The sequence below is a fragment of the Thermobia domestica genome, chromosome 15, assembly GCF_964235325.1.
Source record: "Thermobia domestica chromosome 15, izTheDome1.hap1.1, whole genome shotgun sequence".
Lineage (NCBI taxonomy): Eukaryota > Metazoa > Arthropoda > Insecta > Zygentoma > Lepismatidae > Thermobia > Thermobia domestica.
Window position 1 is genome coordinate 71,712,482 of NC_137468.1, and position 24,304 is coordinate 71,736,785.

The 24,304-nt window shown below is 36.1% G+C and overlaps 2 protein-coding genes across 2 annotated transcripts; one reads left to right on the top strand and one right to left on the bottom strand.

The window, feature by feature from the left end:
* The first annotated feature begins 1,869 nt into the window (after positions 1–1,869).
* LOC145671526 (uncharacterized) lies at positions 1,870–2,505 on the top strand. The gene has a single exon (XM_081740716.1). It carries the CDS (start codon positions 1,870–1,872, stop codon positions 2,503–2,505), a length of 636 nt encoding a protein of 211 aa, XP_081596842.1.
* A 7,798-nt stretch (positions 2,506–10,303) lies between these two features.
* On the bottom strand, positions 10,304–10,660 carry LOC145671527 (general transcription factor II-I repeat domain-containing protein 2B-like). Its single transcript, XM_081740718.1, has one exon. The coding sequence runs from the start codon at positions 10,658–10,660 to the stop codon at positions 10,304–10,306; it is 357 nt and encodes a 118-aa protein (XP_081596844.1).
* Positions 10,661–24,304: the final 13,644 nt, after the last annotated feature.

The window sequence follows — 24,304 nt, forward strand, 5'->3', positions numbered from 1 at the left end:
GTTTAAATAGACCGTTAAGAGAGAAAATGATACCTTTTCTGAGAACCCTAAATTAATTAAAAAAGAAACAGCTTCTCTCTATCTATTATCGTTTTTCCTCTATGTAAATGAATTTTAAAACCGGAAGTTGAAGTGGATATTAAACATTTCCAGTTTTAATTGAGCGTCAAGGATGGAGATATCATGTATTTTTGGGATGCTTAATCCATTTCAGAAAACTAATTCTCACTATGCATTACTATTTTTGCTCTACAAAGATCAACGTTAAAATCGGAAATGGTTCATTTCTACAACTTCTGGTTCCAATATCCCCTGCATAACGAACTCGAATACGAACTTTTGAGCCTCTTCATTCTAACCAAATTGGTGATCCATTCAGTAGTTCTTGACATTTTTGTCTTAATTATTCCCTATTGTAATTATAAAGGTAACCAAAAATGTTCGGTCGCTTTTTGTGGAGGTCTGTGGTCCATTGGCCTTCACACCGTGAGTTGAATGACAATGGAGATAAGGCGAAAGTCAGTTGTTGGTGTGGGTATATCCAACATACTGTCTGGTTGTGGCAGGTCAGTTACATCGTGAACTTACGAAAGGACAGAGTGAACATGGGACCTTCACAGTGCGTCATGAGGGTGTGTATCGTGTACGAGTTCAAACTGAGATTAAACGTCGCTAAAGCGGGACGGAAGATATGTCAGGCCTTTGGTGAGGGTGTCGTGACTACGCGAACAGTACAGCGGTGGTTTCAGAAGTTTAAGGACGGTGACGAAACACTCGAGGAGCACCATGTGCCGGAAGACCAACACAGTTAAAAATTGAAGACCTTCAGGCAGCAATTGAGGCGAACAGCGGCCAGACATGTAGAAACTGGGACTACCATTCAGTGTGAGTGGAGAAACCATTCGGCAGCACCTCCATCAACTTAGGAAGCACTACAAGTTGGGTCGATGGATCCCACATGATTTGACTCAGGGTCAGAAGGCAACACGAGCAGACACTTGTGTTTCTTTCTGTCTCGCCTGAGGAAGAAACCATTTCTGGACAAGGTGTTGACATGTGATGAAAAGTGGATCCTGTACGAAGCTTTACGGCTCCGTAATCATTTGTTAGCATCCCATGAACCGATTCCAAAACAGCCGAAACCAGCACTGCGCCAGGGGAAGGTCCTCCTGTGGTTGGTGGACTGCTCGCGGCATTGTGCATCGGGAATTTCTAGTATCTGGTCAGGGCATCAATGCATCAGTGTACTGTAAGCAGCTGAGCCGTGTTCAACAAAAACTCAAACTTTGGAGCCAGCACTTTTTTATCGCACAGAGGCCCTCCTGTAACAGGGTAAAGCTAAATCCCACGTGGCTAGGATGACCAGGGACATCATTCTATGCCTTGAATAGGAATCACTATTTCATCCGCCATACTGTCCAGACATACTACCGTCCTATTATCCCCCTGTTTTATTCCTTGGACAATTACCTTAGAAGATTCCATTTCAAATCCCTAGTAGAGGTGCAAAGTGCACTTGATACTTTCTTCGCTTCACATCCTACCAACTGCTACCGCGATGGAATCTATGGCCTCCCAGTGTGTTGGCAGAAGGTCGTCGATGCTGATAGGGACTATTTTTGATCTTCCAGGTACGTCTTAGGTGATATATCGATGTTCGATCGTGATGGATGAACAAGTGATGGAAATGTACCAAGATGGCGGCGTCGTGAAAGTTTGATATCATCGTCTCCAGTAAAATCATATAATTTATATTCATATATACGCATCTAATGTAGCGTGAATACAATTAGTGTTTTAATTAAGAAGAAACACACAGAACATATAATCTTTGTAATTATAATCAGTTTAATAGAATTATTGTGCAAAATGGCTAACAACACTCGTTATAACAGCAGAAACAATGGTCTGAAATCACCGACTGCAGCTTCAAGTAGGTCAGAAATTATGAAGGATATATGTGATGAAGTGAAACGTACTGTGCAGACACCTGAAGTCATGAAGCGAATAGTCGATTCAATAATTGAATCTGTAACGCGTGTTGTGATAGAACGTTTGGAAGAAACACTAAATTTCAATAGTGAAGTGATTGAGGACTTACGGAAAGAGTTGGCACAGAGAGACAAGAAAATAAGTGATCTGCAGGAAAATATAGATGAGTTAGAACAATATCAGCGTAGAAACAGCTTAAGGATATTCGGTGTACCTGAGAAGATAAATGAGAACACAGACAACTTTGCACTGGAAATCTTTGAAAAGAGACTGGGCGTGAATTTAAGTATAAGGGACATTTGCCGTTCTCATAGAATAGGACAGAAGAAGCCTGGTAGTACACGGCCAATTATTGTTAAATTTGTTAGTTATCGCTCACGGGGTGAAGTGTTTAATCAGAAACGGAAGCTAAGGAACTCTGGAATTGTGATAAGAGAAGATTTATGTAGTTCAAGATTGCAGCTAGAGATCAGAGACAAAGCATTGGCACACATGAAAGTTTTACTAGTTTGACATTGGACTGAAATTGGTATGAAATTGGACTAGCAGTATGAGTATAGTTTTTTTTATTTACATTTACTGTTTTGTTTATCTTTAGTATTATTGAATGTATCATGTTATGTTATTATTTGTATCTTGTATCTTATTTGTGTCTTTATTTTTTTCTTTCTTTTCTTTGCAATGATGACAAGGGTTAGGTGGCAGAGCAGCCTCTGGCTGAACCTCGCCCACTGATATAAAGAGAAATTCAATTCAATTCAATTCAATTGAATACCATTTTTATCTGTAGTTAGTACGTCTCAGAGTACATATCGATGTTCGAATATGGTGGACGAAAAAGCAATGGTAATACCATTTTATTTTTATTTTATAATGTGTTTATTAAACTCCAGTCTAGTAGGTGAATAATCTCTGTAAATGCAAATTTGATTTTAGGGCGGTTGAGTTTATGTGATTAACATATTTCATTAAGGGTCTATACGATTAACGGGACTTTTGTTTCACAGTATGAAAATACTAAGAAGATTTAAAATATGAAAGTTGAGAAGTATATGGGGTGAAACTAAATGTCTAAGAGACAAACTAATGGTAATTCGGATGATAAGAACTATACAATTTTGTTCAAAAATGTTTAGCCACCCATCATGTTTTACAGCGCCGCGTTTTGTCAACTGTACGAATACTTTACCTCAAAATGAAGTTTTAATTAGCGAAAGAAACTCCACACTTTTAAAAACATTAATATATTCCAAGTGTGAATAAGAATGGAGGACTTTTCAAACAAACGTGGGTGGCGTGCTTTTGTAAACAATACTCTACATTATAAAAGTTGGAATAGAAGAAAAGAATAGGGGAATAGACAAGGTCGCCGATTTCTCTATAACTTTGGGGGGTGCCGTTCATTAAAAATACATATAAGAATACATATAACAAGAAACAATTCATATAAAAGTACATATTCATAAAAATACATGGAGGCCTACATGAGCTTTGAGGGGCGGTCCCCCGCCCCTCCAGGATAGGCACCCTTGGGAATAGATACAGGAATATACATAGTAATTATTGTTATTATGAAAGGGAGAAGGTATTACTAAACATACTACTTTGATTAAGGAAAACATTTTATGAGTCTATCAACTACTAAACTTAAAGGAAAGATTCGTCTGATACCTGAGGAACTGTTGATGTAAATCTATACAATTCAGAAACAAGGCAAAGTGCTGTAACGTAAGAAGATTTTTCCTAGTTAAAATAAATAGCTTCACAAGGTGACATAATATGTATGTTGGTAAAGCATAGTCCATGTCTTTAGTACTGAAAAATTTGGATTTCATCTTATTTTCTTTAATAGTACTAGTTGTTCCCATCAAGCCTTTGGTTCGCTGTATACTATTGGCAGTTACGGCCGGTGGATTGTGGTTTCGGGTGTTGCAGTACGAACGATAAGAGACAGAAGATATAAAGTGGACTCATTGACTAATCAGCATAACTTTATATGGAAATGCTATGTGACATGTTAAATTAAATAAAATTCTGTTTTTTTTTTTTAAATAAAAAGTTCAGAACATTTAATCCGATTAATCACCTTATGTAATTAGTAAGTTCATTCTTCTCTCTTTGATTGGAACAAATCTGCCTAATACATATTGGTTGAACTCTAGTATTCTTATTGTCAGGTCGTTTTCGATGGAAAGCATAACCAATGGTGATAACCTTTCGTGGGACATTGAATATCTTGAAAGTGTCAATTCTTTTTGATGTGAAAAAAACTTTTCTTCTTTTGCTTACGTCATAGGTACAGTTAATATTAATTTCAGAAGCTTTGTAGATTCACTAAATATTTTTTCTAGATTATTGCGAACAATTCATTCTAGAAAACTCAGTCCCTGACAGTGATCCGAATTCCTCTTCAGTGTAGACTGAAGAGAGTTCGTAGCAGAGATTAGTGTTATAAAAGAAATGTACGTTGAACACGCTTTATTCACAATTTATCTAGGAAACTTCAAAATAAATTATGGAAATGTATCTAGTGCATACAACATTACTGCCATAAGATGTCCGGTAAATTTAAACCGTTTTTTTTCGAACACTCTCCTGAATTGCACTTTGCTTGTTTTGTCTAAGCCTTAATTGCAAGTTTTTCCTCAGTTGAAAGCTGTGCAGTTTTTTTGTAAGTTATTTACAGAAGTCACGGTATGCAATTCATTCAGAATTTGTAGGTTATATACAGAATTAAAGTACACACAATAAAATTAAATCTAATAACTAATAACCAAAACAGCTGATACAAAAGAGGTACTGATATATGAATTACGAATGTCACATATTCACACATAGGGCTGCCAACTGGCTGGCTTTTCATCAGTCTGGCCGAAAAAATTGCTGTTATTTTGATTAAAGTCGATGACGGATACAAACTTCTCACCAGCCCCTTTATGACCGTTTTTTTTCAAATTTGTATCTAGTTCGAAGTATAGATAATGAAAAATAGCTGTCATTTTGTAAACCCAAAACTGTTACCTTTCACCATCTATAAACGATTAATATATTTTGTTCACCTGTTTAGATAATTTTAGAGAGATGACAGGGATTGTATCAGCTAAAATTTGAAATTTACTTTCAATGAATTTTATACATTTATTAAGAGTGGAAAAGAACTTCTTAAAGCAATTTCCTATAGTTGAAGTAGAGACTATGGGCATTATGCAGGTCGTTCTGACGCATGATTAGTACCATACTAAAGAGTTCGACTTACATATGGTTTTTGCAGTAGAAAGATCTTTAGTATGACGCTAATCATACGTCAAAACAACTCTGCAGAAGGCTCTATATGTTTAAGGAGTGAATTTCATTTCCCAAATCCAAAATTGTCACGTAAAGACTATTATACTTTTGTTCATTGTTTCGATAATTTAAAAGAAATGGTAGTTACTGGTAAATACAATAAATTGATCAATGCCGATTGATCAATTTCAGTTTCTCATATAGCACAATGTATCTATTAAGCTTATTAGTGGATGTTCTAAGGACTTACAGAATATATGTGTTAATGCACTTTTGTTCACGATAGTACATTTCCTTTCCATAGATAGGTCCGAACAGAGATACTTGACGCTTAAACGTCATAGGGAATTTTGAGGAAGTGCTGTTTTTTATTTTACAGAGTTGGCAACCCTATTCATACATCAACACACAAACACTTGTGCGTAAAAGAAAAAAAACTATATTCCAAATCATCCGTCTTGGTTGTTACACAATGCAAGATGAACACAATATACTTGCACATGAGGTGAAACAATGTTTATCAATGTCATACGTTCTGGAAAGGAACCTTGAAACCAGCCAGACATAGGAATAGCATGTTAGGTGGGAGGGGTCCAAAGTATTTGAGGGAGGTCCAATACATCTACGTAATATCGAACCTGTCTTATATTGTACCCGAAAAGATAAGTAATTCTTAATTACTGTCACCTATGTTTTTAGAAAAAATGATAGAACGATTATTTTTATAAGAAAAGAAAGAGCACATGATGAGCTGTAAAATAAAATATTTAGCGTACATCAATCATTTCTCTGTTAAACAAGTATAATTCGTTAGGAAAGTCTACAAATGTTAGTCAAGTTTTGAAATTTTTTTTGGGAGGTCCGGACCCTGTGACCCCCGTCGTGGCTACGCCTCTGAGCATTGCTAACTAGTCCCAAATTCAATGTGGCATTCCCACCATACAGTTTTATCAAGAGTATAAAATATACTTATTTTATAAAATAAATATGTATATACTAAAATACTATCCACGGAGGGGGGGATTCTACATATTGACTTATTAATATTTGGTTCACAAATTACTGTAGAAGAAATCTTCATTATCTATATAAGCTAAGAATTAACTTGTAAATGCGGATCTACTTTCATTTGTTTTCTGCTCTAATACATGTTTTCTTTCTTATTTTGTAATTCTGTTATCACTTTTTTTAATTGTCATTATATTGATTTTCTTCAGTATAAGTCCCGTAATCTAAAAATATGAATGCATAAAAACAAATTCCATTTGTTAATTGCTAGTGAAATAAAATTCAGAGATCTCATCTAGAGCGAAAAACCTTCTCATCCACTGGAAACTGTGCTGTGTTGCAGAAGCGCTACAACGACTACAGCCTTTAACTTCTGAGATAGGGGAAAGGAGACTTAACATTCACTCCAATTGCCGCGCTGAAGGAATCTGGTCGGTTGTATGCTCGCTGCAACACAATATAAATTAGAGACTCAGTGACGGATTATTTTTCGCTTTTTAAAACAGATTTACGAAACGGACAGTTACAGAAGTAAAAAAAAAAAAGTTATTTAAAGTATATATGGGAGTATTAGAAAGTATTTTTTTCTGTTCTTTACTACTATTGCTAATAATATTTTTTCTTGAAATACTTTGGTCGTTACGCAACGCTGCAACACTAACATTAGCCGCCACTGACTATTGGTTAAAATCGCGCTTAATCTAGAGTTCAAATTGTTTACATTTCAACTCATTAATTTGTTCAGCAAGTAATTTGCGGTTGCACAAATATTAATGTTCTATTATAAGCACGGTTAAGGTCTTTAAAGTGAACGGTCCAACTGTCTACAGTCTATAGACCATGCTCATGTTCTTTCCCTATTAAATGTATTGGGTTTGACATGGAGTAAATACTTGTGAATTGTATAGATTTATATAGTAATTACAACCTTATTTCAATTTATTACGTTGCATATCTTCATAATAAACAACAAAGCTCGTTTATGTCCAGCATCGTCAATATCCATTTTGAAATAGACGTACGCGAGCAGGTAGCAAAGCTAGGCAATTGTTAGCTATTAGGAATGAGCGTTACTCGCAGACTGAGACACTTTCTTTTCATAATAAACATTAATAATAAATATCTAATGTTAACTCAGAAATTTGGGATTTAAAGGTCAATGGCAGGAATACAAGTTAACCCCTTACCACATGCCGTGCATATATGGCACATACCCTTTTTTCACTTTAGCTTTTGTGTGATTTATCAAAGGCACCAAATGACTGTTTTGTCTGCTGTGTGAGATATTGACGTGTATGAATAAGATATTTTGGTGTCATCTGCCATGTTCTTTGTGAGCTGTACGAAAACATAGTATAGTTGTAAGCAGAAAGCTTCTCGGGAATATTGATGGTGTGTCCAATTATCGGAAGTGCCACGTGTCATGGGAGATGTTATGTGAAAGCATGTATTACGAGGAAAGTATTATCGATAGAGATGAGGATGGGTTTGGTATATGCGACGCTCTGGGTTGTAGTCAGCTGAATTGGTGTCCCGTTCATATATTGCCAGGAGATGGTCTATTGGAGGATATCCAGTACGGGGGAGAGCAGGTTTCTCATCTAGGAGGGCTGGAAGCGTGTCATGTGAAGTTGTTATGTGATGCGTAATGTATCGCGTGCGAAGGCGATAGAGGTGGTCCAAGATTGGAGGCATTGCTGTGCGTTGATAGAGCTCGGCGTTGGAGGTTCGATAAGTTAAAGAGTATGCAATGCGTATTGCCTGGCGCTCAAGGAGTTGTAGGCGGCTATAGAAATAGGGAGGCGCTGAAAGCCAAGCTAGAAAACATATTTTCTAGGAATAAAATATTTGATGGGCAAAGAAGTAAACAAACAGGTGAACCCTTTAAGGACGGTTATTTTCTTGAGAGAAGCAAAATAATAATAAATAAATAAACTTAGGAATAAACCATTTTCAAACTGAATTTTTATTATGTGGTAAAGCAATAGATAGGAAAACTTATTTGACAAATTAAGGGTTAAAAAGGCATATAAATCACATCTGCCCTCTCTGTTCAGCCTTTATGTTTATATTAGGGCTAATATATTACATCCGTCCTTAATGAATATTTTTTCATTAAGGTGGCTCAGTGGTAGAGCTTTCATCTCTGGTGCTAGGGGTCTCGGGCTCAAACCCTGCTCCCGCCAAGTGAACTTTGTGGTGGACAAACACCGTGTGCGTGGGTTTTCTCGGGGGTTCTCCCGTTTCCTCCCACTTTCTTCATTCCACCATTTCATTGATTACTCATCATCACCGTCTCCTTTAGCCTAACCGGCATAACCGTGGGACGTAAAACTCAAAAATTTCATTTCATTTCATTTTTGTTTTGTCTGATTATATGACATGTCTGTCTTCAAAGGGTTTGGAGACGGCCAGGCGCGCACCTAGAATCTTTTCTTGAGAGGGAATGTAATATTGAACTAGTGTTATTTTAGACAGGAAAAAAAGTGTTAAATAATTAGGTTATGTCACCTATAGTTTCAGAAAAAATGTAGAACTTGATCTTTTATATATAAAAAAAGGAGGGTACAAATGAAGTGTAAAATTAAAATCCTTAGATACATCAATCATTTGTCTGCTATACAAGAATAGTTTTGTTAAGAAAATGTACAAATATATCTTTAATTACCAAGTTTTGAGGGCTGTAACATGCTGGACTCCCCAGGTGAGTGCGCCTCGGAGGATGGCTATTAATCTTTCTTCAGAGATGCAAAGGAATGAACATTGTTAGAAAAAAAAAAACATTCAAGCCTCTGATTGGATATTGAAAGATTTATTTCAGAAATTAAACATAAATAATTCATATAATCCTTACCTGTTCTCTCCATTCAGATATTGTGTTTATATACCACACTCATATTCAATGGAACAATCAGCTATGTGTTTATATGGCAACCCCGTTTAATTCATCACTCCACGCTTATGTCCATTAGGCTAAAGGAGCTGAAGGTCAATGTCCATTAGGCTGAAGGTCAATAAAAGTTAACAATTACTATTAAAGAATTGGCTGATAAAAATGTAAGAGAAAACAGAAGAAAAAGATATAAAGCATTTTGGACGTGGTTGCATATGATACGTCGATCACATTCACATTTTCTCATTCGTCGATCATACTAAATTTAACGAAAATACACTTACTCAATTTTGTATTATCTCTGCAGAGTGGCTGAAAGATAAAAATTATTAGTTATAGAGCACCATCTTTTCGTCATTAAAATAAGCTTTCGGACATCAAGCACAATCTACAACAGTGGTGTCCAATTATAATGACACTGAGGGTCATAACCGTCTTTACTGTAAGTCAAGGTGACCAGAGATCCCGCTTTAGCTGGGACAGTCCCTTTTTTAACCGCTGTCCCGTTTTTATCTTATTCTCAAACGGGACGCCTAAATGTCCCTTTTTGAAGCAAAAATGACCCAGGTGCCCCGAAATTATTATTCAAAATATAAATGGTCAATGCAAATTCAACACTCTTCCGTACCAACACTCATTGGGAAGGTTGAGCCGTGTCTGGAACTTCTGAATGAGCAAATGGGAATTGAATGTTATGTGGTTCAAGGGGGAATTTAGTTCGATTTCTGAGTGTTCAAGTAGTTAAAAGTATTGTAGGGTAGTACTTAAGTTAGAGACGCTGTGTTATCATTCTTACTTGTGTATTTTGTAAAATGAAAACACTGTTGAGTTCTAAAATACAATCTGGGAGTCACATATTTATCCCTCCCCCCCCCGCTTCGCCGATTCGTATGTGTCCCGTTTTTGCAAGTAAAAATTCTGGTCACCTTGCTGTAAGTTGGAGTGCCGCAGCCAATACTACTACTACTACTACTACTACTACTACTACTACTACTACTACTACTACTACTACTACTAATAATAATAATAATAATAATAATAATAATAATAATAATAATTATTATTATTATTATTATTATTATTATACCACGAAAGAGAAATAAAAAATACTCTATATTTGAAATATTACCCACCTATTTCATGTTGCAAATGAGGGTGACTAGCAGCGTTTATAAGCGCTGGAGTGTCTACATTCATTCCTGTTGTTGCGACTTGCAGAAGATGCAAAAGAGAAGAATCTCCAAGGCCCCTTCTGAAGCGCTCCTTCTTAATTTTCATGGTGTAAAATGCACTTTCACACAAATAAGTACTACCAAACATTGACACTATTTTCCGATCAAACTCATAAAAGTTAGGGAAACATTCGTTAGAAAGTAGCCTGAAAAAATCTAGTCCTTTTTCTGTCCTTGTCTGAAAGAATGGGTCAGCTTGAAGGTCAAAAAGTTCGAGCTGTAAGTTTGGAGGTTGTTCTTCGATGTTCATTGTCAATGGATTAGTAAATAATGCAATGTCGTTTCTTTATTGTCAAAATCTGAGAATCTCGTATTAGATTATTCGTGGTACTCTCGATGTTTCTACAGAACTCAGAAATACAAATACTTCCTTCTCAAAATCTAATGTCAGACGATTGCAACTTGGAAAGTATGCTAAATTGTGTTTATGAGAAGAATTGGTGTATTTCTTGAACGATGTGACTTCTAGCCAGTGTTGGAGGAAGAAAGGGTCTGCTTTACAAAGCTAGATCAGATGTATTGGTTTGGTTTGGTTTATTGAAGGAATCGTCCCTTTCAGCAACGATGCCTTGCACTGTTTCTTGCAAACATGTTTTTTGGGGGGTACTGCCCCCCGGAGATGTGAGAGTGCTCCCCGGAGAAGACCAAAATAATACTCTCTATAATATAATAATAAATAAAATAGTACCGGCAGTGCCCCCCTTTCCCGGAATACTAAGTGTGCTTCCCGGAACATTTTTTTCTGAAAGAACGATTGATGCCTTGCTTATAGTTACTTTACCCACTCCAGTGTTGCTGTGGATGCCCGCGTCTTTTTTTTTTTTTTTTTTTTTTGTATAGAAGCGCTAAATGGATGCTTCATTCTGCAAGAAGAGTGGAAACATTAAAAGAAGGAATGAATATAAATTAAAATATTAGTAGTTATAACAATGGTAAATCGTGAGAGCTTTGTGGGCTGCAGAAAATAGTTTGGGGGACCGCCATTTGGATAGCTCTGAAAGATTTGGACAGCCATTTGGACAGCCCTAAATTGAAATATTTTTCACACGGAGGCAGGGAAAGCTTCCTTATTCATTCTGACAAATTTGCTGTTAGGATGTAAGCAAAATATAATATTTAGTAATGTGTTCGTTTCTCTACAACAAACATTACGATTGCTCAATTTGATTAACACATCTTCTCTATACGCAATTTAATTTTAAATAACACTTTCACTACTGATAATTGCCTTAGCATGTCTGACAAACACATCTTCTACTTCCGACTGCAAGGGCTTACTTCGTTGCTATGCAGTACCATACGAGTTAGTGGTAGCAACATTGTGTCCGGTGAGTTTTTGGATGAGAGAGTCTCGTTTCTTTCAATTCCACCAATTTCTTCACAGTACTTCACCTCTATTGAAAATTCATTTTTTTTTTTTTAGCTTACAAGGGGCACAATTGAAGTTCAAAAAACTAGGCATACAATTAGATATTACTTTCCTCAAAAGTTTAATTCCACTTTGTATTTTAATTGTGCTTCTTTGTTTGTGCTATATTTCGATCTCGAATATTCAATCTCGAGAGCATGTGGCGCCAATTCTTATCTGACAATCTGAAAACGATGACTCCTCACATCAAAGTAAGAAAAGTGGACCTAGGTTGAATGGTGCATTGTTTTACAGTTAAAAGTATCAAAATCTTAAGAGTTGGGAACACGTATGGAAGAAACAAACATCCAAAAATTTGGAATTACGTCTTGTTTTAGGAAGAATAGTGTAATCATTATAAATGTATTGCACTCAGCAATCAGTAAGTACTGAAAAGACAATTCTGCGAAAGGATTCTGAAATATTTTGTTGACTTGTGGCTGTAACCTACTAGTTGATGTCAATGGAACTTATCATATAAATCTGAAATTTTAAGGAATTGATTAGCCAGACCAATTCTATGATACCAAGTAATACACTTCCCCTTTAGAACTCACTGATTGCTACAGCGTACGCGTCTTTTCGGTATCTTTTGGCTGGGATTTCAATATACACTCCAGTCCATGTCTCGCACAGCCACAGTACTGAAAGGGAAACTAAACTGCAAACATACCTGTACCTTTCAATGCATATACCTGTAAAATTTCTCCAGGCCTACTACTGTTAGCCTTATCAGTATGAGTTAACAATGCGATAGCAAGCAACGACACTAACAAGGAAGTAGACCATATCAGAGCCTATCTTCCTTTTACATTTCTCAAGTGAGGAGAAGGCGAATCATTTAAATTAGAGGAAAATATAAATTGGGAATAATACGAGAATTTCAATATTGTACTAACATATTTTGAATGTGCTTCATAACTTCTGCATAAAAAAATTAAAATGGGACCAGAGATATTATTTCGGCTAACTCTAATCTGTGTTCTGTAATGCTATAAACTTACCTTTTCTTTCTCGTAGAGTACTATAGTATAATTCATTGCCATTATTACGAAGATATGAGGCGTGCTCCTACAACTTAATGTGAAATTTGGGCTACAAGATCTTCCACTTGAAATAGAATACATGCAAGATACAGAAGGCCTGTGTTGCATATTCTAAACATACTTCCGTATAGTACTGAAGTCAGGCGTCTGCGATGGGAAGAAGTCATCAACCACACACGTTATAATGGTCTATCCTCAGTTTAAAAAAAAAAATTAGAATTACTGAGAGATGGTAGTCCGTAGGGATGGTAGTCCATCAGAATACAGAGAGGACCAAGGGTTTAGTAAACGACCTGTGGAGAGTCTGAAATATTCCTTACAGACATTTGGCAGTGCACTAGGATGACTCGTCTTGATTCGGATAAAGATGCGGTGTATTTCACGGAGTTCCTGCTCCCTAACAATCCGCAGTGATGATTTGCTTCGATGGACAAAAATACCATGGATTCGGTGTTACTATACCACTAACCACATCTAGGACTTCCAGAAACTGTTCTAAACTTAAGATCAATCACTGTCCTTACTGATAATAACTATCGTAGCATACCTATCTGTTATCAAAAGAGACATTGGAAACCAGTAAACATTTCCAGTCATTCCTTATATTCACTGAATTGCACAACTCTAAATGGCAGTTCTTTTTGCCCACTAATGCATTCAACTCTTTCCATCTACGCATTGCACTGAGAAGCTTATATACAGTAGTAGGCCAACTTATGTGCAAGGGTATGAACTATCCCTTCGTGTGCCTGATATAAGCGTTCCTGAGATGCTCTTCCAAAGGGGGCCGCTGGGGCTCATTTTGAAATATTGTGTTACCGAAGTGAAATTTGATAAAGCAACGATGAATGGCGCATTCGTTCGCCATTTCAGGCCCAAACGCCCTTTTTCAGCTCAGTTTGCAGAATATTGTAGTTTGAATTAGTAAGAGGAAAATTAGTCTTACTTGTGGTGCACTGTAACAAATACATGTTTAACAATTAATTTTGTTGACTGTCTTGCTGGACGTACACGAGCTCAGAACGTTAGGTGCATGACCTTAGTTTATCTCTGTGTTGTGTTTTGAGACAAAGATAGATAATTTTGAAAAATAGTTATACTATTATTTATAAATGACTTTGAACTCAGATACAATATTTTCCAGAAGAAAAGTGGATATAACGTGACACATTTTGATGTAAAAAAAAAAAAAATCGTCATTTTAATGCGTTAGAAAAATTATTCGGCATTATTCCGTAGGTAGAAAACGATAAATTATTAGGAAAGAAGTGACATCAAAAGGCCATATATACATATGTTATTCCTAAAGATCCATATATGTAATAATAACAACCACTACAGTATGGAGGCAATAAATGTATTAACCGTGGGAAATCACAATCCGTAAAACAGTTGATGATGTGCCAAAACAGTGCCTAGATCTTTTATAACAAAACAGGGTGTAAAAGTGGTTGTGGGCATTGAAAACATAACTGAAGGGCGTGCAGTTAATGGAATTTGTTCGCAGTCTATATTTAGTTTGAGTGAGACCTCGTTCTTAGTTCGTGAATTCCTACAGGAAATGTGAGCAATACATCACTGTTTGAACCATTATTCTCAATTTGTTTTTAGAACGACAGCTATAATGACAGTTTTGTCGCAATATCTATCACCCAACACTCTTTGAAATGTTCTGCACTCTAATCCACATTGAAATTAAATCAAATAAATGTGGAATTTTGTCCAATTGAGATATTCTTTTAGAGTCTAAGCACTTGAAATTCTTATGAACGGTTGCCAGAATATGGGTTTTTAATAATAGGTGGATGTTCAAGATTATTTCAACCAGACTCTATATCAACTGTAGTCTATTCCTAAACGACATTTTAATTCAAGCTTCATAATCCAGAGACTATCTGGCATTGTAGATTGTACGATGACCGAATTATTGAACACGATGACTGCATTATAGATTAGCGCTAAATGTTGGATCAGGACCATCTATCAGCTTTGGCTCAACACTGAACGACTATCAGAGGCTGCTTATAAGATTTCTCTCTCATCTCGATAACATGCCTCCTCACGAAAGAAATAAAAAGATTAAATATAGCTTCCTTGTATTTAGTGTGGGAATCAATCATATTCCTATCCTAGTGATTGCCGTTTGTAGGTGTAGCAATGACAGGTTGCATAAAACCTTACAGGGTAGTCAGTGCAACCATATTCATAAGCAACGCACATGATCGATACCAGGCATTATGGTGTAGCAAGGAGAAAACAATTAAATGGCAGTTTGGTAATATTCGAAACATTATCAACCCAAGCGTACATTCAAATCATCAAGTTATTTGCGTTCCTAAGTAACTGGGGAGTTATATATTTCAGAACTACTTAATACGTTCTCCAAGATATCTGTAACCTCACTTTGATTATATGATCGTCATACTTGTCTTCAATTAAAGATGGTACTAGATTGGATATCCGATCCATTCCCAGATAACACTAGCCAACAGTGAAAATGTAACTGGAATGAAATAAATGTTTGTTAACTATATCAACCACGCTGATAACAAAAACGACAACGAAAAACTCGAAATAGCTATCGTTTCCAAGTTAAAGGGGGTGGCGTATTTAATCATAATTAGTATTTTTTATTAGCATTCATTGTCAATTCCTTCCCATATAGACTTCCAAATCTCGCTGATATTAGACAAAGTTTTCAGCAGGCAATAATAGCTGTGTGTATTTTGTCGCTACATTTAGCCCGGGCTCGTAGTAATAAGGGGGGAAGGGGAAGAGGAAGGTAGGAGTGGTCCATGTTTCATTTAAGCGTAGTTTCAGTCTGTTACAAGCTGGTCCTTGGCTTGATCCCAGCTCGCACCAAGTGAGGTTTGTGGTGGACACTGTGCCTGGGTTTTCTCGGGGTTCCCTCGTTTCCTGACACTTCCTTCATTCCACCATTTTTACTCATTTCTCATCATCACCGTCTCTTTTAGCCTAGCTGACGTAATTGTGGGACGTAAAACTTAGATTTCATTTCATCTTCTGATACAAGTTGTTTTTATCTTTTCGTGTACCGGAAGAACGTGTTATTGAAGTGTAGTAGTGCAATTGGTCATTGTAATTCCTTTGATTCAATATGCCTCGCAACTGCGTAAACAGTACTGACAATTTTTGGTACATTTGCGGATGGGCTACATTGAATTCGCAATGTAGGACAATATTGCCATATATTAGGAAGGCGGACATACTGTACTTTGGCTGTGAAATCGTTGACCAGGACAAGCCCTGGGCTCCTCATGTATGTTGCATATCTCGTGTCTCGAATCTTCATTTGTGATTGAATCGTAAAAGATCTTCCAAGGGCTTTGCTATATCTATGATCTGGCGAGAACCATCAAACCATGTGAATGATTGCTACTTTTGTATAACAACTTTATTAACATGTTATTTCCAAGAAGAAACGATCTTCCTTCACACATCCTAGCTTCTTTCCTGATAACTGTGGTACTGTAAACGACGAGCACGAGGAATGCTTCCAGCAGCAAATTTCGGACATGCAAATGAGATACCAGGGAAAATGGAGTGCATCAATGTTAGCTGATTACTGCTGGACACTAATCAGATAATTGCCAGCAGAAAAGTACAAACGCCAGGCAAAGCGCTTGCGCCTTCATTGACCTTCCTCCGAGAGATAACAACAAGGTAAATACATACATAAGTTTATGTAGGCAACAACGTAAAATTACCATAACTTCAAAATTAGAGCTAATCTTACATTTTCATTAATATTTTCGTTATCAGCTCACCCGAAAACATAAAGATTAGCTGTTTTCATACCAGTTACAGAAAAAAGTAAAATTTTGTTGGCTAGTGTAACAAGTCTTGACTAAGTGGCCCATTATGTAAGAAAAGCGTTGAGTACAATTTTAGAGGATGCACACAGTTACCCTTAGGATCGTATCCATGGGCGGCGATTAGGGGGGGCAAGAGGGGGCAGTTATCCCCCACTTTTTTGAAGTGGCCACTTAACTCTTTTAAATTGTCATCTATTTTTTGGTGATAGGCTAGAATCTTCATTATTCGATTTAAAAAAGTACTTTACTTTTGTTTTTTTTTACTTTTGTTTTTTATTCTCAAGCCTGGAGGCAGTGTATAACATGTTACATATGCTTTCACTCCTTTCTGCGTCAAGACGTAGTTTGATGACGTCATAACTAAAAATTATTTTTTGTTATGACTTTTTATTACTTTTTGCAGGGCTTACTTTTGCACCTAGAAAATTGAAATTTGGCACACACATTCAGTGCACTCCTTAAAATTTTCCAGATTCTTTTCAGAATTCTGCGATAAACAGGGGATCCAGAGGGGCAAAAAGGTAAAAAAACGAAAAAAGGATATCTTTTGAACAAAGATCCCTTTTTTCGCGATTTTTCCTCCTCAGGTACATGATGGAGACATGTGAATGGTACCGTTCGAAAGGCTGTTCTGTTCTAAAGGAATGATGTACGAACCATGATCCTATTATAAATAGGAATGTCTCAGGGAATTTTTTTTTATCTGAGATCTTTTTTTTTATATATACGGGAATCTGGAGTATTGTAGAGATATTATTTTTGGCGGGCTTACTTTTGCACATAGAAGATTGAAATTTTGCACACACATTTAGTACACCCTTAGGTTTGTTTTTCAGGTTTGTTTCAGATCTCTGCGTTAAAACAGGGGGTACAGAGGGGCAAAAAAGTACAAAGAAGGAATATTTTTTAAACAAATAATCCATTTTTCATGATTTTCCCACCTCAGGTACATGATGGAGACATGTGAGTGGTACCGTTTGAAAGTGTGTTCTATTCTGAAGGGAATGATGTACGAACAATGATCCTAGGATAAATAGGGATGTCTCAGGAAAATTTTATATTACATCCGGGAAATGTAAACTTTTTGCATATATTACTGGTTCATAGAAAAAAATGGTACCATATAATATTTGTCGTTGCGTAGGTGTGTATTGGTTATTTATCCTCCCGTGGAGTTAAGACAACTACAGGAATTGCGTTTTAATTGCAATTCAAAGGAATTAATATTACAATTGCGTCGTAGCATATGCTTGTAGTAATTATTGTCTATTTCTACTAGTAGTAAGATTTCTAGTAGTAGTAGTATTTCTAATAGTAATATTTCTACTATTTCTACTGCATTTTCTAAGAGTAATAACATACATTTAATGGTAAGTGTGGAATTAAAAATGTAAGTTGTCCATTAATCCCCAGTTTAAATATAACTTCTACAAAACAAAGCTCATTATTCATTAGTATGATTAATAATATCCTTTCTATTTACGTATTTGTTTTACAAATATGTTATTAAATAATCTGATCACACAATTTTCCAGACAGAATTTTAAGATGTTCATGAGCAAGGAATCAAGAGTTAGTACCTATGTGAGTTGATCTTGTCAATTTACTTAATTAAATATGAAACACGCTATACGTTATTTTAACTGAAAAAGATAGTATCCTATTAGTTATACAACCTTCCATCAAACAAAGTGTTAGAAACAACCAGGAACACTAACATTGATATACACATATTCAAATCATATTTTGCCCCCCCCCCAACTTTTAAGGTCCAATCGCCGCCACTGATCGTATCTATACAAAAGTGCAGACTTGCACTGAAGCTGAAAAATTACACTGAAGTACTGATATGGTACTTTCGTACATACTGTGATTTATTCTATAATCAAATACTTTAGAAATGAATTTAGATTTGCGCTTCTAAGTTAGATCATGGTCACTACTGTTTCATATCTACCTTTATTCATTGTTTCAAGTGTTATGTATATTATTCGGTTCTAATAGAGTTGTCATTATTTATTTTTGAAGTTCTGCTGATATTTAACTTGTCCTGAATTAACTATTATAGTTGACGAAAATGTTTCAACTGAAAACAATTTTTGCTTCTATCACAGCAATCTCGTCGTACACATGGGTCTATCCATCTAACTACATATTATTTACACAAAATTAACAGCTATATTTGGATTAATCAGCTAAAGCTAACATATATGAACTACATGTTATATAGCATTTGGTATATTCAACTTACTTTCCTGCTTGACTATAAGTTACGTTGCACTGTAGTTTAAGTCAAGAAATTATTATACAGTACATGTGTGCAAAGTATAAAAGATATTTTGTAAAAAGTCTTCATCTAAAGTACACTCAGCAGATAAGTTAATCCCGCAATCTATTCTCTCGTGAGAGAAAACTATACCATATTCCAGGATTAATAATAAAATATTTATCAATAAAACAACAAACGACTGAGAGCTATTATCAAAGAAAAACTGAAGAGTGAATTGCACTGCACTGCCTTTTACCCTAGTTGCCTACAGTGATGCTATCCTGTGTGAAAAACAGTAGCGTAGCGTGATATTCCGAAAGGGGGATGCCAAAGTTAGTCATTTGTGCGATATAGTACTACTGCAAGCAGCTATTCCGAATAGAAATATAGGGTTATACAAAATTTAGGAGGAAGCCCCCCTAATTGGAGGTCTAGTGGGCATAGAGAAGCGAATGCGTGGATTACGTTAGAATTTAAAAACCAATTGTCTCACCTCCTTCTTGCTACTACCGTTGTGACGAGAAAACTAGGCCCCACTTTTGTATGAACATTGTTTCCAGTATCGTTCCCTTCATTTCTTTCTCGTGGGCGGCTTTTTTCTCCACATACCACACGTCAATCTCGTTCTTTATATATATATATATATATATATATATATATATATATATATATATATATATATATATCGCCCCTAGAAATTTGTCATCTTGGGTCCGGAACAGACGCCCGTTCGTGAATATGGGCCTGATTGTATATATCATTTGAAGATGTAAATACAAAGCACTTAAACCAACTCTGGGGGCCTGTTTCTGTATCCAGATACTGAAGTCAAGGGCGCAAATCTGTCTTCAACGTTCGTGGGATGGGTAAGACTGTTCCCATAATCCTTTCCTTTTTTAACGATGTTCAAAATATTTATGAAGTTGAAAAAAATGCTGTGGAGGATTAGGGAAGCAAAGTTGTCTATAACATCGGCAGGAGGGTACATTTTAAGACTTATTGTGGGGGGAGGGGAGAAGAGACTCATATTACAGTAGATGAATCAGATTTCTGAGGTAAACCTGTTGTACTCGTATATTATATACCAAATGATGTAGATGAAATAGTGGTACATATCATTATTACAACTTTGTGCCGTGAGCACATTCTGAAATTTGAATATATGCATAATAATAATTGACATGTTTCTACTTACGCATCCACAATGATCCACATTAAAATTTTAGGACATTTGTTTTATAACAATACAAATAATGACTTCCCCAAAACTATGAAAGAAAATCAATCAGGCCTATATTTGGCGCAACAATACTCTTATCTGAGCAAAATTATGATTACCACAATAGCATTATAGGAATTGTTACAGGAATTAAACAAATAGCTGAAAATAGACTACTAATAATTAATGACAATGAAATATTAAAGAATACGATTCTTTTTTAAAAATGAAACAAGTCAAAGGACATCAGTTTCGTTTGTGGCAGTCGGATAGAAATCATCATCACAATCTCAAATCGGATTATTGGGGGGGTGGACAAGATTGTAGGGAACATGTTCCCCTTATGTCCCCGAGATTTGTGCCAGTGACTGAAGGGCCCTGGCACAATCTTTGCGAGTGACGGGGAGTGGTGGCTCTCTTGTCCTACCAGATCGGTGATCGTAATTCTACAGAATGCTTTATATTTATGCCTGTGTCTTTGAGCTCCTTTACGATGAAGATTACAATTACGATGCATTTAGTTGTGATTAAGGCATAACTATTTAAATACTATTATTTACATAACCGGCATGCTTCAAAAATGCGTTGAACTAACCATTTCCGTTTTGTTCTATTTCCTTTATATTAGGGCTCGTACGTTCTGTTCAGAAACTATAGCTTAGTTCAAAATATATACAGTTGGAAATACTTGAATATGCCAGCGTATATCTAAAGCAAATGTAGGGTTGCAAGGGATGAGGAGGAGTGAGAAGGGAAGTATTGCGCATGCGCATTCAACAGAAAGCAGACGAAAACCCCGATGCTTTCAGTAGGCCTGGAAGCCCGAGGAAAATAGCATACGACAGGAGGAAAGACAGAAAATGTGCATCTGAGCGACGCGCATGCGTAGGTTCCTCTTGTCAAAGTAAGTCGAGAGAGCGCGCCAGAAGATTGCAGTGGAAATAATTGTGATAATTACAAGCAAACAATTTATATATAATGAAATACGTACTTTTTCTTATTAACAGGGGACGCCGGGCATACCGGCGTTCTCTTACGCTACGCCGCTGGTGAAAAATCCAATTTTGTGGAATTTTTAAACATTAATTTGACGAAAAGGGATAAAGGGACTTTTTATCGCGGTTGGCAGCGAATATGGGACTTTTCATCCATTATAACAAGATTCTCCATAGGCGGAAAGGAAACGAATGACTCCTAAATAATCTTAATATCAGTGTTAAATGTCAAGTGCTGAACCAGAAAATACATGGTAGCGCAAAATTAACTTGCTATTCTCGAAAAACAAGTTTCACGAAATGTGAATTGTTGTCTGCTATTTTTTGAAATACAAAGAATGTAATTAACGGGTAAAAACAGAAAGCAAAATGAGAAACAACAAACTTTGAAAACGTTTTACACAAAAGGGCAGGATTTATTGTTCTAGTATTCTTAAGTTCATTACAATATGATAACACGGTAATAATATAAATACTAAGTCCTGGCAACAAAATGTACCTGTTTTCGCTAAAATTTTCAATTGTCTCTTTTAACAAAGAAAAATATTATTCATGAAAACGTAGTACTTGATCAAAATTTACGGGTAGCTTACTCATATATTGAAGAAAATGTGTGACATAGAATAGTTTCATATTTGACTTGTTTTAATTTAAATTTTGTAATTAGTATAACAAGGAAAATCCAATACCAAAGTGGGAATTTCTGCTCCCGACATGGGATTTTAAAATGTTTCGGGTAGGTATCACTGATTGCACAATGATGAAACAAACCTATTATAATTTTATTTGCATGCATTTTCTAATCTTCTCCCATTTTTTTACTCAACTAGTTTTCTTTTATTCTGTATAGATATTTTCATAACCCGTATCTTTAGTCCAACTTGTAAAGTTGAGTTCCGAAACAAAAATCTATATGCCACTAAAGAAATATTCGCAAAAACGTCGATTTAAGATTATAATTCTAATCCAAAGTACGAAGAAAGCTCTTTCAGTGTTCATTTTTATAAGAAAATGAACACTGTTGTGTCTTGTCTCAAATTACAGATCATGTCATTTCGAGCAGAATGCTCTACGACGCCAGAGTTTGCTGTGTCGTTTTCTTAATGAGAGAGGAAGGTGTTTGCAGGTCAGCAGAGTTGATAAAAGACTGTAATGACAGGACAACAAGGATATCAACAGCGTAATTGAGGGTTTTTGGACAAGTACGCACAGATCCATAACCAAGAGCACGCTGGTAACATTTCCGCATTTTATTCTCCTACTTCATCACTATCCCTTCTTTCGTCATTGTCTTCCTCTAAACTTTTTTCAGATTATGTAACTTTGCTCCTGTGTCGTACTCCGGTAAGTTTAGAATGACAATTAAGGGGAATAATTTCCTCAAACCTGCAATTTGGTATATTGAGTATTGTCAAAGAAAGTATTAGAAAACATTGTGTTCATATTGCATTCATTATAAAAATGAAATGTTGTAGAGAATAAGTTTCTTATCCTAACAACCCTCCTCTGTAATAAATTGCAGTAAAACCATGCTTTATTGAAATCGCACTGTGATACCTTTTTTTTTCGTTCTGTACCATTTTCGTTAAATATTAGTTAAATCGTGCTGTTTAACATAGAACGTTTAAATTTCAAAATGAAGCTAAATCATACCAGAGTGCAAGGTAACGGTAAACTGATGTTTTACTTCTTTCTGTGTAGATTATAAATCCATTCATTGAGTAGTGATGCAGAAGAAAATTTAAGCTTAAGCTGAGATATTTAAGTTTAAGTAAGGTTTCCTACGTATGTCACATTTGGTTCATAATTCTTTCTTAAAGAAATGTTCTTAATTAGACAGAAACTATTTACAGATATTAACTCATTCTATAATATCTATACTACAGTATAATTGATACTACTTGTCCCTTCGAACATCTCACTGCGCACACGTGGTGCTCAGTGTTTTGTTGCCAGCTTTTGCGTCGGGTATTGTGATACGAAATTATTCACTGCCAGTATATCTCAGTTTTATAAAATTGAGTGAAAGCTAAAAGAGAACTAAAAAGAATGCTCTCAATAATCAGCAGATTCACTACTCAAGGTGACATTCGACTAAAACAATGTGCATTTGTTTATATTCAAATTGGTGACGTGCGGGAAGGGTGGAATGTTTACAATTGCAGAGCAAGAGAAATGAGGCACTATAATTGGCTGAACGTGGCGTTGCCATAGAAACAGTCCTTCTTGCCTGATTGTTATGACCACATGCAGGAAGGAGAAAACAGAAGAAGGCATGTCAGAAAATACAAGTTTTATCAAATAGACTGTAATCCTCATAATAAATGACAGAGGCCTCCGTACCTGTGACACACTAATAGATGTCACTACCTGTACTATCGTTTACCTGCCTCTTGCACTAACGGATGCATCTACCTAAGTTAACGGATAGTAAGCTATGTTGCAAATACATCGATTGAATTGAATCTTTAAAACTTATCATTTCCATTTAAGTATTTCAAAGTAGTAAAAAGAGGCCGTAAAACTATCTTTAGATTTATGTATTAATATATTTGGTCTAGGAATTAATTCGTGCGGTTGGTACGCACACATTGAAGCTGTAGTGCAAACACAAAATACATAAATACCTTAAGAAAAATATTGTCCATCGCTAGCCACCACTTTCGCCCATCTGTCAGGCAATGTACGGATTCCGTGGCGAAAGAAGTCCTCATCCTTGGAAGCGATCCAGTCAGAGACCCATGTTTCGATATCTTCTGAAGAAGTAAACCGCTGTCCAATCAAATCGTTGTTCATGCAATCGAACAAGTAGTAGTCCGAAGGAGCAACGTCTGGTGAATACGGCGGGTGGGGTAAAACTTCCCATCCGACATTTTCTAAATAGGTTTTGACCGGTTTTGCGACATGTGGGCGAGCGTTATCATGTTTGAACAATAAGTTTATCATGTCTGTTCTCCCATTCTGGTCGTGTTCTGGCCAGAGCTTGCTTCAAACGCATTAATTGTCGTCGATAACGTTCTCCATTCATAGTTTCACCCGGTTGCAGCAGCTCATAGTACACCACACCTTTCATATCCCACCATATGCACAGCATAACCTTTGCACAGTGAATATCTCGTTT